Source organism: Camelus dromedarius, chromosome 11 (genome assembly GCF_036321535.1).
Source record: "Camelus dromedarius isolate mCamDro1 chromosome 11, mCamDro1.pat, whole genome shotgun sequence".
Lineage (NCBI taxonomy): Eukaryota > Metazoa > Chordata > Mammalia > Artiodactyla > Camelidae > Camelus > Camelus dromedarius.
In genome coordinates, this window is record NC_087446.1 from 12448892 (window position 1) to 12462320 (window position 13429).

At 40.1% G+C, this 13429-nt stretch overlaps 1 protein-coding gene across 1 annotated transcript; it reads right to left on the reverse strand.

The window, feature by feature from the left end:
- Nucleotides 1–5195: 5195 nt before the first annotated feature.
- On the reverse strand, nucleotides 5196–10638 carry LOC135322522 (lysozyme C). The gene is made up of 4 exons (XM_064491524.1): nucleotides 10293–10638; nucleotides 8751–8915; nucleotides 6964–7042; nucleotides 5196–5515 (listed from the first exon to the last, which is right to left on the reverse strand). Exons 1-4 carry the CDS (start codon nucleotides 10426–10428, stop codon nucleotides 5449–5451), a joined length of 447 nt encoding a protein of 148 aa, XP_064347594.1. The 5' UTR covers nucleotides 10429–10638; the 3' UTR covers nucleotides 5196–5448.
- Between the last annotated feature and the right edge of the window lie 2791 nt (nucleotides 10639–13429).

Below are 13429 nucleotides of genomic sequence, written 5' to 3' on the forward strand. Positions count from 1 at the left end.
GATCCTTCCAAGCACCCAGGATAAAGATGACAGCAAATCCACATCAAGGCACGTCACCATGAACTTTGAGAACTCTGGGGATGAAGAGAAGATCCCACACAATTCCAGGTTGTAAAGACTCCAAAATCAGAATGGCTTCAGTTTGCTGACGAGCAACATTGGAATGTAAGGAACGATGGCGTTCTCTAGAGGCTGTTCCCCAGGTGGTCCCACTGCAATGGGCCACCTTCAAAATTCTGAAGGAAAATTAATTCCAACTTTAGTGTCCCATACCCAGCCCACTAGCAACCCAGTATGAGTGTGAATAGAACACACACGACTTTAGACATGCTAAAATCTCAACAACAAAAAAAGTACCTCTCTTGTTCCCTTTCTCAAGGAGACTCTGGAGATGTGGTCCAACAAACTGAGGGAATAAAATAAGAAGGAAGAAATTATGAAAAACAGGGAACACAGTGAATATCAAATATGGAGAGAAAAGAAGAGAATCCCAAAATGATGCTGAAAGAAAGAGCCCAGGATGATAGCCATGTATTAGACACAGACAGGAATCAGTCCCAGTTAGATTTGGTCAGAAATCTTTGGGAATTACTGCTTTAAAAAGATGAGATTGATGAAATTGTAGCTGCGTCTGAAGACCTGAGAGGAGACTTAAATGTAAAACTTAAAGAGTGGGAGATTAAGAAGTACAAGCTACTATGTATAAAATAAATAAGCTACGAGAAGATATTGTACAGCACAGGGAGTGTAGCCAATATTTTATAATAACTATAAATGAAATATAACCTTTAAAAATTGTCAATCACTATGTTGTTCTATAATATTGTACATCAATTATACCTCAATAAAGGAAAATAAAAGACGTAGCATTTGGGAGCTGAACAAATGACAGATAAACAGAAAGCTAAGCCAATTTAAGAATCATGACGTTATTAGCACTAGGGAAAATGTTGTATATCATAAGAAAGCATGACTATGTAAATACCAATTATTGATCATATATATATGTATATGTATATACGTGTGTGTGTGTATATATATATTTACATTATAAATACGGATTTTGGAGAAAGGTGCCATGTGTGATGGAGATGGGGGAGGAGGAAATAGAACTTAACAGTGGGAAACAATATCTTAAAATGGAAAAATCAAGGAGCAACATAAGCCTAATACTTAAAGCATGAGAATAAATACAAAATCATTAACATTAAGCTAAAACAGTAGAAAATTGCTGCATGTGAAGGAGGAGAAATTGGGAGGTACATCTGTCAGAACAAACCTTGTAAAACTATCTGACTCTGTAAACCTCGAGAATTGATAACATTGTTAAAATTAAAACTGATTTAAAATATAATTCATAAAATATAATTTGTATAATAGATGTGTGTTTAATTGAAAAACATTGTGTCTATGAATGACTTTAGTCACTCCCGATTATAAGTTAATATACATTATAGCAACTTCTAAGAAAATATTTTTAAGATGAGTCTGCTGAATAGAAGTGCAAGAAATGTGCTCAGGGCTTAGTTATAATTAGTGCCACATGAAGAGCTCAGTTATCATCTGGAACATCACTCTGCATTTCAAATAATATCCTGGGGTGAAATTAAGGAACATGGAATTGAGTTTCTTTTAAAAATAATCAAATATTGATATTGAATTTGTTTTCTCCCAGAATAAGGGTAGAAATTTGGTTTGGAAACTTAATTGTATTAAAATAACAGGTATAAGTACGACTTGATATTTGTCAAAAACACTAAGCAAAATCTCCAACAAACATTGCTTTCCCCCTTTGGCCAACTTTCGCCGTATTCTCTGGTTATTTCTTCCATCAGCCATCACTGTGGCGCTATCCTGGTGCTTCTTGGATATATCCCATCTCTGCATCTGAGCTGTCACTCTTCAAGCCTCTCTCCCATACCATGACAAGATCTTCATACGCCTCTAAACATCCTGATAAGAATAAATCTATCTTCTTTCCCATTTATTCATACCCAGATGATCCCAGAACCTCAAAGCCTGAGGCTGCACCTGTGTTGGTGCCCTCTGCTGCCCTCCCGTGGCAGGTCTATGCTCTACATTCACCTGAGTTGAGACCTGACCCTTGGAATCCCAGAAGCTGTTGTACTGCAATCATGTGGGCTCCGAGAGTAAGAAAAATCTCAGAATGCTCAACGTAGGGGAATATACTAAGTAATCAGAAAGCGATTCAACTGATATCTATTGAGCATGTATCATGTTACAGACACTGTTCTAGGTGTTTGGAATGTGGGTGTAAACAACAGTAAAAAAAATTCTGTCCTCCTTCCTATAAGGAGAGTGGTCCAGCGTGGTGTGTCAGAGATGTAAGCACAGTAAGAGGGAGTCCAGATGTGGGGGTAAGAGATGGCCCAATGAGGGGTATCAGAGCCTGAGGGGAGAGCATCTATTCCATGGTGTGGCAGTGTTTGGAGATTGGTTACATACAGGCAAATTGGTCAAATACATGCATGTAATGAGGATACATTTAAAGGATATTAAAGACAGTGGGTACCAGGTTTCTCACTGTCATAGAAAGCAGTTACCAACATGGAAAAGGAGAAAATTAGAATGAGCCTAGTGGTGTAGGATTGGAATTGGAGGTATTATGTGAATTCAATTTAAACAGATAGGCATAGAGATACATATCATGTAAATATGCACATCCTGTAGCTTTGTCCATTGATGGGGCCTGGGAACAGTGACACCCTAGTGCCCAGGTCTTGTTTTCGAAATACCCTTCTCCACTATGAGGAATGAGGGCTCTTTGGAACAAAGGCTGATTCCAGGCAGAAACAGGAAGAGAACCAGGGGAACCTTGGAACATTTTGTGCCAGAAAACAAAAACAAGTGCTCAAAAAATGATGGGGATGTGTGAAAATAACAGAGAAGCTATATTGCAGGGACTGTAGTGGCCAAAACAGGGACAGTGTGCATGACAGAATGCATGACAGTGATGGATTATGGCTCATCATAATTTCATAATAGGAAGCCATGGGCCTGCTTGATATAATAATTAAATGCATTAATTGAAAATTTGATGAGGAGCAATCTCAAAGTAACTTACCCTCTCCCAAATACTTCACAGCAGAGGTGATTTGCAGATATCACCTTAATCAAATGATCAAAGTGAACGTCATCACTAATAGAACATTTCAGAACCACGTGCCACCTGAAAAGCCCCAAGGAGAGGAGCACGGCATCACGTGTGTGGTGTTCCTGCCAAGGATGCACAGGCTGATCTAATCAGGAGAGCGTCAGAAAACCCTCAGGTGCTTTTACAACACAGCTGGGTTGCCATCTTCAAAAGGGCTAAAATGATAAAAGTCAAAGAAAAGACTGAAGAAATGATCTAGATGGAAGGAAACTGATAAAAACATGACACCCAAGTACACCACATTATTCTGAATTAGATCTTTTTATTAAGAAGGACAAACGGGGAGAGTAGATGACAATGAATGGGATCTGATGATTAGGTGGCAGTAATGGATCAGTGTTAACGTCCTGATCAGAATGATACTTTGAGGTTATGCAGGAATTACACACTGAAGGACTCAGAGCCACTGGGCACCATGTTGGTGATGTACTCTCGAAGTGTTCAGAAAAAATGAAAGTCTCCACTGTACTTGCAAATTTGGGGAAAGATTGAGATTATTTCAATGTCTTTGTTTTTTTTTAGCAGGTGGGAAGTAATTAGGTTTATTTACTTAATTACTTATTTCAGTGGAGGAACCCAGTACCTCCTCCACTGAACCCAGGAACAAAATTCTTAATTCAGATTGTCTTCACGTTTAGTCATTTGCCATTCCGTTCCTTTTAAAATTTTACCTTGCACAACAAACAGTGGTTATCGTTTACTGTTTTTGAAGATGACTGAACAGATGAAGGCGTCACATGCCTACATAGATGGGACTCTGCCTAAGATCCACTGAAGATGAACCCAGGACCTCCTACGTGGAAGCATGCACACTTACCACTTGAGCTATACCCTCCTTCCCTCAATGTCTTTAAAAAAGTGGGGGGAAAAAGCTCTGTTCTTTTGGAATTTATATTTCAGCAAGAAAAGACAAAAAAATACATAAGAAAAACATGTAGCCTAGCAAATGGTTACAAGCATGAGCCCGGGGGCACACCCACAGTTAGAAATTAAATAGCGGACAAACTGCCAGCCAAGGACTGAGAAGAAGACATCGGAGAGGCAGGGTGTAAATGAGAAGCTGAGGGAGAAAGAGTTTTCTAGAAGGATGAAGTGGTTCAATTTGTCCGATGCTGCTGAGAGATCAAGCAAGATGAACAGAGAACAGGTGGTCCCTAGAGTTGGCCCCAAGGAGTCATAGGAGGAGTCACGTTGGAGCAGTCTTCAGCTGAGTGAGGAGAGCAGTCAGATTAGGAAGGGTTGAAAAGAGAAAGGGTGTGAGGACATGGACTTGGTGAATAGAGTTACCTTGTCCCAGAAGTGTTGCTGTCAAAGGGAGCGGAGAACAATGTGGTACTTGCAGGTTATGTAGAGTCAACAGAGAGTTCTTTGTAAGAGGGAAGGATACCGGGGCAGTTTGCACAATGAGGGGGCTGATCCAGCAAAGAGGGAGAAACTCAGGATGCAGGACACACTCAGCCTCAATTGGAGGAGTGAGGGGGCTGTGGTGGAGGTTGCATGTGGGGACACTGCCACTGGCAGGAGCAGAGGTCCTTCAACCGAGTTATAGGGGGAAGGGAGAGGGGAGGGGCCCAGGGGAGATGTGGCCTCTGTTATGGTGGCCGGGAGGGGAGGGCTTGGCATGAGTTGCTCCTCTTCTCCCAGGGTACCCTGCGGCCGGCCATCTACTGAGATGAGAGCGGGGAGAAGGTGAGTGGTTGGGCGTGTGTGCTGGGCCTTTGAAGAGAGGAGAAGTGAAACAGTGCTGGTCACTTTGGAGAGTGGGGACTCAGACAGAGGGCTGCAGAGAAGTGATTCAGGTGGCCGGGGAGACTGGAGGGCCCACGTGAGATCTGTGGTTATGAGTTTCAAGTGAGACCTGTCAGCATGCTCAGGGGTTTCTCTCTAGCAGTATCCAGCTCTTTGCGTACAGGTGAGGATTCAGCAAATACTTAAGTGCCAAATCATTTTTCCCAAATATATACATACATATTTTTTTCATCAAAGACACTAAAAGGGTCTAAAAAAGAAAGACAAGGTATGACTTGCAAAGCTTTTAATGAGTGTTTGTATTTTTTTTAACAGCATGCGTGATTTCACATCTGTGGTTAATTAGCAATTATTTCCATACTTGCAAGCTCATCTGCCTCTGAATTTAGTCATAATGCAGGAAGTTAATGAAATTAAGGAAATCATTATATGCTTGAAAGAATGGTAGTATGACCGGTCACTGAAATAACGACTTCCTTAAGATGAAAAAGATACAAAATGAGCTGAAGAAGGAAACTCCACAGTTACAGATCACAACCCTCAACATACTGCTCCACATCGTGGCCCTCACAGTGGTTTTTCCATGCCACCCTGAAGAGAAAGATGAAACAAACAGGAATAAGGTTAAAACGTAGCTGCATTCACTTAATGTCTTAATCTACCAGAAACTAACACAACATTGTAAATCAACTCTGCTTGAGTGAGGAGAATCTTAAAAAGTCCAGAAATCCACTAAAAGAAATTGAGGAGTAAAAGGGTAAGATTCTGAATCAGTTAAAGTAGATCGTTTCGAGGTAACACACTGTTCAGCGTAAACCCAGAGCTGCAGTTGTCAGGTCTTGGCAGCACACTTTGGTCTTTGGAAATGTTCTCTGACTTGTCTCAGAACAGGAGGGCAAACCAGATCTCCCCTTTGATGCTTAAAACACAGCATGCTTGCAACAGGAACTAACAGAGTGTGGTAGGTGCCTTATACTTCAAAAGCACACATACAAAAAACTCAGAAAAAGAGATTTGTGGATACCAGAGGTGAGGGTTGAGGGCAGGATGAGAGGTGGGGAGGAGGGAGAGGGGGAACTGGATGAAGGCAGTCAAAAGTTACTACAAATTCCAGCTATAAGATAAATAAATACTGGAGTTGCTATGTACAAACTGATAAATATAACTAACTGCTAGATTTTATATATGAAAATTGTCAAGAGAGAAACTCCTAAGAGCATCACACACAAAAAATTTTATCTTCTGTTCCTTTAATTTTGTATCCATATTTTTGCAGGTGATTAGATTCTTGTGTCCTGGTAGAAAGAATTAGAGATGAGAAGCTAAGAAAGTAAAGTGAGGATTTACTAAGGGACAGATAGTACACTCTCACGGGGACAGCAGGCAGTCTCAGGGAAGTTACTGCCCTGATTTCTCTGGCAGATCGGTTACATAAAGTGTGAAAATGAGTGGGCGGAATATTCACTGTGGGGGAAGGGTTTGGGTTCGTATTCCCTGATTTTCATCCCAACTCCACCTTCCCAAAGGGAGGAGGGATTTTTGTCCTTATTTAGTGTGGCTGGGAAATGTCATGGCGTTGGTGCATGATGGGTACTTAAACCTGCAAGGCTAATTTTATTGAAATGAGGGCATAATGAGCAAAAGGTTACATTTAGACACTGGAGGTTCTTGCCTTTTCCCACCTTTCTTTGTGGACCTCCTGGTTGCTTGCCACACCTAAATTTGTGACCGCTTATCAGCCCAGAGGTTCCTACTTTTCTTTCTCTGCCCAGGGACCCCTGTTGTTTACATGATGTAGGGTTTCCTGCATTTGGCCCTGGCCCCTGCTTTTCTTGCCAAGTTCTGCCATTTGGCCTGTGTCCCCCCCTTCTCTGCTCACATCTAGCTGTCTGCCTGCTCCAACAGTCTGAGGGGATGGATGTTCACTAAACCTACTGTGATGTATGTAAGTCAAATCATTACACCGTATACCTTAAACTATCCGGTGCTGTATGTCCATTACATCTCAATAAAACTGGAAGGAAAAAAAAAAAACATACCATGCTCTAACGCCTTGAGGGTCCCTGACAACCCTCTTCGCACATTGTACAGCTTTGGTGATGTCATCTTCCAGCAAAACTGAAGAAGAGACAGTGAGGAATGAAAACAATGGTTATAGAAATTTCATTTTAAATTTAGTTTCAGCCAGTTTTATTCTTTTAAGCTAAAGAGAGAACACAAATTACTTTTCAAGAGTCTATGTATCTGTGAATGTTACGGGAAAACTTTTTCTTCCCGCATCCCATTTGGCATGAAATAAAGCATTCTGTTTCTCGTTTTCCAAAGTCATTGGAAACTGTGGAATTATTAACTAATATGATGGATGTTTCATTTTTTTACTAAACACTCTAAAACAAATGAACAAACAGAAACTGGCCTAGCATATTTTTGCTCAGCAATTCGACTACTGGAAAAATATTCCAAAAGAAATAATAAAAACACACATAAAGATGTATGCACAAGGTATCTCATTGCAATTAATAAAGGGGAAAATGGAAACAGCCTAAGAGCTTACCAGTAAGAGCTGAACTGATGAATGACAGAATATTTATGTAGTGGAATTCTAGTCATCTTTGAAAACTAATACAGATTGGTATTTGTTGACTTAAAAATAATTTTATGTGATAAAGAACAAATCGTAGAGCAGTATATAGAATGCAATATCATTGTTGTTAAAACACACATTGCCTGCACATTTGTATGTGGGTAGATATGTGCATCACATCGCTTTACCTTCATAGACAAGTGTGATACATCTCCTGAAAGAATTTGTGTATACCAAGTTACCAGTGGTCACAAATCGCTGGGTAGTAAGAATTTTCATTCAATGACCACAAATTATTATATAAACAAAATATTTTAAAAAATAAATTAACTGAATACAAAAGAATATTCTTAGATCTTCATCTTCTCTATTAGAAATTTTAACATTTAAAAATCTAACAATATAAAGTTTGCAGTATTTCCCCAATACTTTATGCAAAAGAGATTCCACATGTTATCTCTATTTTAAAATAAATTCTATAGAATATTTGCTTCACCCCGATTAATCAAATTAGCTTGTTAGAATGACTATGATTATATAGGAACTGTAGATTTTGAACGTGTAACCTAAAGATTTTAGTAATTAAATGTCATAATGTTTCTAATTCACTTTAAAATCACTCAACAAATAGTATATATATATACACACACACACACATAACAGAAGTAAATAGGACAAAATGTTAAAAACTGTTAAAATACAACACGAATATATTTCTGTGTATTATACTAATTTCTCTATTTTTCTATATGTTTAGAACATTTCATGATAAAAAGTAAAAACAATGTTTACAAAAGGACCACACATATTCCTCCTTCTTGATTAGTTAACTACTAATCCTTTCATTTTCTAATAAAGGACCATAGATTAAAAAAAAAAAAAAAAAAAAAAAAAAAAAAAAAAAAAAAAGACCGAACCGCCAAATTATCCCTAAAGCTCCTCAGAGTAAGTCAGAGGAGTGCATAGTTCTGCACAGAGAGTCAGATAGTCCAGCCACAGTAAATTGATGGATCCCTCCAGAAACTTCTGTGTATTAGAGAACAGCAACCTTTCATGATAGGAGCGCTTTACGTTCTTACTTCAGGAATCAGGAGGAGGGTAATAAAGAGTTTCTGGAAGTTGAGATGGAGGTTTCCTAGGTCCCTGATGACCCCATCAAGGCTTTATAATTTGTTCTGAATCTCTGTTCTTGTAAACATGACAGGACACCCCTGGGCCGCACTCAGTGTCATCTTGTCTTACCGTTACAGTTGATGCCACAGCCGTTCACTGCATGTGGAGTTTTGCCGTTGTTACACCAGTAGCGGCTGTTGATCTGAAATATCCCATAATCGGTGCTTTCGCTGGAGGGGTTGTAGTTTGTAGCATCCGTATTATAATCACTTTCCCATTTGGTCAAACACATCCCTGAAAAGAACTTATTTTCAGTAGTAAATAGGAACACCACGTGACTTACGTGGCAAAGCACGTTCTATTAGGCAAATTCAATTTTACTAATGACTGACGCCTTTGTACGTATAAAGATAACTTTTACGTGTAAAGCATTTTAACACCTTAGTGCTAAAGGGCCCTTAAGAGAATTCTTTTGCTATCAAATCATTTTGTAATACTAATGAAATAAGATAACATACTTTAGAAAATATGAAACTAGCTGTTTTTTCTATTATGCTTCCCCTGCTCCCATCCCTCAGGTAAGGTTCAGCCTAGAAGAGAAAAATCAAGAGTTGTTGCATGGATTTGTGCTTAGCAGTAGATACACATCGCTGATGGAAAACTGCTTTTTAGTAGGAAAAGTAAGGAATTTCTGGGAGAAAGAAATTTCTTACGATATCTAAAAGTGAATTTGGATGTCAAATTAGACCCCAGACAAGAGCTGTAAAATGCAGAAGACTATTCCATCCACACATCCATGCATCCAACCAGACATTTACTCATTCGCTCAGAAATACTTATTGAGGGGGAATGTCTGAATTCAACCTGAAAAATACAGTAACTATATCGACAAAATTGGACTAAAATAAAGGGTAACTTTTACTTCGGGCACAGCTTGAATTCTCTGTAAGAAAATGAAAACTACTTCATCAACTAGAGTGAGTAAGAATAATGAAACGTCCTTTCCTGCTGCATTTCAGGGATCCTCATACAAACACTGACTGAGGGGAAGTTGGGTCCTACCAGCCCCTGTGTTAGTTCAGCGGGGAGGGTAGAGCTCGGTGGTAGAGCGCGTCCTTAGCATGCACGAGGTTGTGGGTTCAGTCCTCAGTACCCCCATTAAAAATAAATAAACCTAATTACCCCGCCCCAAAAAAGAGTTCCACAGAATTTTTAAAATTTGCTGTTAAAACCCCAACATCATGATTAGAAAGGAGAAAAATACTGCATTACTCTAGGCTTGCAGAACCCAAGTTCCAAACTAGACGTGGCTGGACTCAAATGCCAAGGGCCTGACAGAGACATCCCAGGTGCCCAAAAGTACCTTTCAGCCAGCCTTACGCGGGCCGCTGAGGGAACCGAACCCGCAAATTTAGTGGCACTGGAAGCATGGGTCCCGGCCTACTTAGAGCGGTATAGAGTTTTGCCCTCCCATATCCTCAAACCTTCACTTGTTACATCTGATTCTAAAGGAACAAGGTGATATTTTTAAACATTGTTAAGTGTACAAACCTTCCAAGAGAGTTTTTAAAAAGTCCATTCGCTCAAAGTCCCTTTCTCATTATTCATCCTGCATTACTATCCGTTCCGCCCCCACCAGCTATTTGGAAGGATGAACAAGAGATGACTTACAGTTGGCCAGGCTGACTCCCCTGTAGCCATCCATTCCGAGTTCCTTCAGCTTTCGGGCCAGCGCGCATCTCTCCCAGACCTTGCCCTGCACAGCGACAGCGAGGAGGACGAGCCCCAGCACAAGGAGAGCCTTCATGGTGACTGAGGTGCCTGGACTGCAGTCTGTCCGGGGCTGAGCCGGCCCTGGTATTTAACTCCTTTGGACTTCCCTTACTCCTGGGGGTTCGGGAGCTCCACCCCTTGAGATACGGGGGAAACAGGAGCTGTTTATTGGCCCACTGCCTTAACACGTTTTCTTTCTTATGTTTGAAGAGGGATATTTTCACATCCTAAGACTTTACCTGCCAGAAAATAATGAAATGAGCTTGTTTAAAGTTATTGCTCAGGAACAATCTGGATTAGCACTGCTGCCAAAAGAGAAACTTCCTCCTGTTTTGTAATAAATTTGAGCAACTGTAAATTAAAAAAAAAAAATGGAACGAACATTTTACGCAACTGAAAACGAGTTCCAATCTTTGATTAACACTCATTCTCATTAAATTGTTTTATGTGCCTTCGCTCTGGGGTCTTCATCTTTTTCAATTAAAATTCCCTTAGATACAGTGTAAACAAAAGAACATGACACCCTGCCTGTTGTTTCAATACGGACATACCGCAACAGCACGCTGCTCAGCCAGATTCCTATACTAACTTCTTTGGATACTATTGTAGAGTTTTAATTTCTAAATTAATGTTTTACTGTTGTAAATATGTCTCATGGGAACAGCAATCCTAACAACTCCTTTTTGACAAAGCCTTACTTCACCTTTCTGTGTTACAGCATAAGGGGGTCCTTATAAGGCAAGGAAACTTGTAATAAAACCTACAGATGAATAGCACAAAATGCCACCAAAAACTGCGCCCCTTCAGCATAAGGATTATTTTGAACTGAAGGCAATTGAAAAGAAGCAGATCCAAGGAAATTTCTCTGTCTACCCGCTATTTGCCCGAATGCAGAACATAGATTTGTACAAATGTCAAACACCAACAAGCCTAGACGTGTATCGGCCCCAAGATAGCCCTGGAGGACACGACCTAACAGCCTGGACTGACTAGCTAGTATCTTCCACTGGTTTCTTATAGATTTATCTGCCTACAATTTGCCCCCCTTTGAAGCTTAAGACCCTTCTTCTCTGACACGTCACTCTTGTAAAAATATGTTGTTCTTTGGTTAAAATACTATGTAGGTCTGAGCTCCAGCCATCTCTTTGAGTTACTCATCCTTGCATTTCTCCCAAGTATATATGAGACACGCAAGTTAATACACTTGTTTATGTTTTTCTTTTGTTATAGAGCCCACCAAAAATCTAAAAGGGTAGGAGGAAAAGTCATTTTTCCCTCCTGTACAGTTCCTGGTGGTGAGGATGGGACAGTAAAGGCTGGAACAATCCACTCTCCTGCGAGACCACAGCTGAGATATGGGGTAACTGAGAGCAGACCAGCAGAAGGTGAGAGTTCTGAAGCACATCGTCTCCCAGATCTCTGTTTGCAGTGCATGGTCAAGAGGAGGATAAACATTTCTCCTTGTCTCCTCTTCTCCAAATTCACAATGGCAGGAGGAAACATTTGTACAAATAGCTCTCGAATCCTGACTTTGGTGAATTTGATTTTGGTAATCCATGCCTATGGGTGTTGATTCTTACCCTCCCAGAAAGAGTCATATTTTCCTTTGTCTCTTTTGTGTCATTTGTCATAAGGATGAGAAATCATAAGATGAGAATCTCCATTTGTCTTGTGTTATGTCCTGAGCCAGCTAGGAGCCTGAGACATGAAGTGACAGGCAACTTTGTCCAAGCATGGCAGCTCTCAGGGAAGTGTGTCTTAATAAAGGGTCACCGACCATAAGGGGCCTGTGTCATCTCTTTGCCTTCTTGCCTTGCTTGTGCTGGGAAAATTCTCATCCCAGTATCAACCTCCTGGTAACACAGATTAGCGGGTCCCTGATTTACGGTGTCTCACTTGTGGGAGGTAGAGGTTTCTTTGCCACCTGTGCCAATGAACGTCTTTGCTTTTTAAGTTGTCTTCAGACTGGCTCTGCATTGAGAGGGCTCACAAGGACACTTCTTGTGGACATGGTTAAGCCATAAACATCTTATTGTTTTGGGTTTGTTTTGTGTGTGTGTGTGTGTGTGTGTGTGTGTGTGTGTGTGTGTGTGTGTGGCTGGAGGTAATTCGGTTTATTTATTTTTAATGGAGGTACTGGGGATTGAACCCAGGACCTTGTGCATGCTAAGCACATGCTCTACCACTGAGCTTTACCCTCCTCCCTGGCTTATTGGTTTTAAGCATAAAAAAGACCTTCTTGTTTGGAGTTACCAGTAAGAGAGCTCTCGTCTTAAACAAATGCCTTATTGGTACCTATGGGAAGACTAGGTTGAAAAAAAAGAAAGAGAGAGAGAAGAGAGAGAAATTGATACAGAAGAACATCTTGTGAGAAAAGAGAAAAAAAAAAACACTTCTTTAACAAGATTAGGAGGTGATGAGACTTAGAAAAAAGGTCAGGAACCGCAGATGGCACTGAAGCAGGTGTAAAAGTTAGGTAAATATTGATAACCAGGAAACAGATTTGACAAAGACTCAGAAGATACACAGAAAATTTTGATTTGTTGTCCCTTACTCTGTAATCACACCCCACTGGTTCCAGACCTTCCCACACATTGGGCCTGTTCTACCAAAAAAAATTTCTTGGACTACCCTTCTCTTAAAGGAAAGAAAAAGTTTATAGTAATTACACTAGACATCTAAGACTAGGCAAGTATGCCCCTGAGTTCATTCTTAAGTAAAACCTACAGTTCTCCCTCAGTCCCTTGGAACTATTAATCATAATTTATCTTTGAAATGTAAGCATCCAAAGAGAGAATTGTTGGCAAAAGCAACCATGGAACAGGGAAAAAAAAAAAAAAAAGAAAAAGAAAAAGAAAAGAGAGATTTTAAAAAAGCAAACTGCTATTTATTCTGTAAGCTCTGTTTTCCCCAGTTTTGTCTAGAGCCTTCGTATATTTCTATTAAAGACAAATAAAAATCTTAAAAACTCTTCTCCCTGGATATGGTAAAAGGCTTCAGCTATCTGAGTGGGTAACCTTAACTTGTTCCATCTG

What these genes read in the sequence shown, in the direction of transcription:
- LOC135322522 (XM_064491524.1), bottom strand. Translation starts at nt 10,428, where the DNA reads ATGAAGGCTCTCCTTGTGCTGGGGCTCGTCCTCCTCGCTGTCGCTGTG. An exon ending in CTGTGGCATCAACTGTAACG is followed by an intron (nt 7,043 to 8,750) that starts GTAAGACAAGAT and finishes TCTCTTCTTCAG; the next exon opens with TTTTGCTGGAAGATGACATC. An exon ending in CCTCAAGGCGTTAGAGCATG is followed by an intron (nt 5,516 to 6,963) that starts GTATGTTTTTTT and finishes CTTTCTCTTCAG; the next exon opens with GGTGGCATGGAAAAACCACT.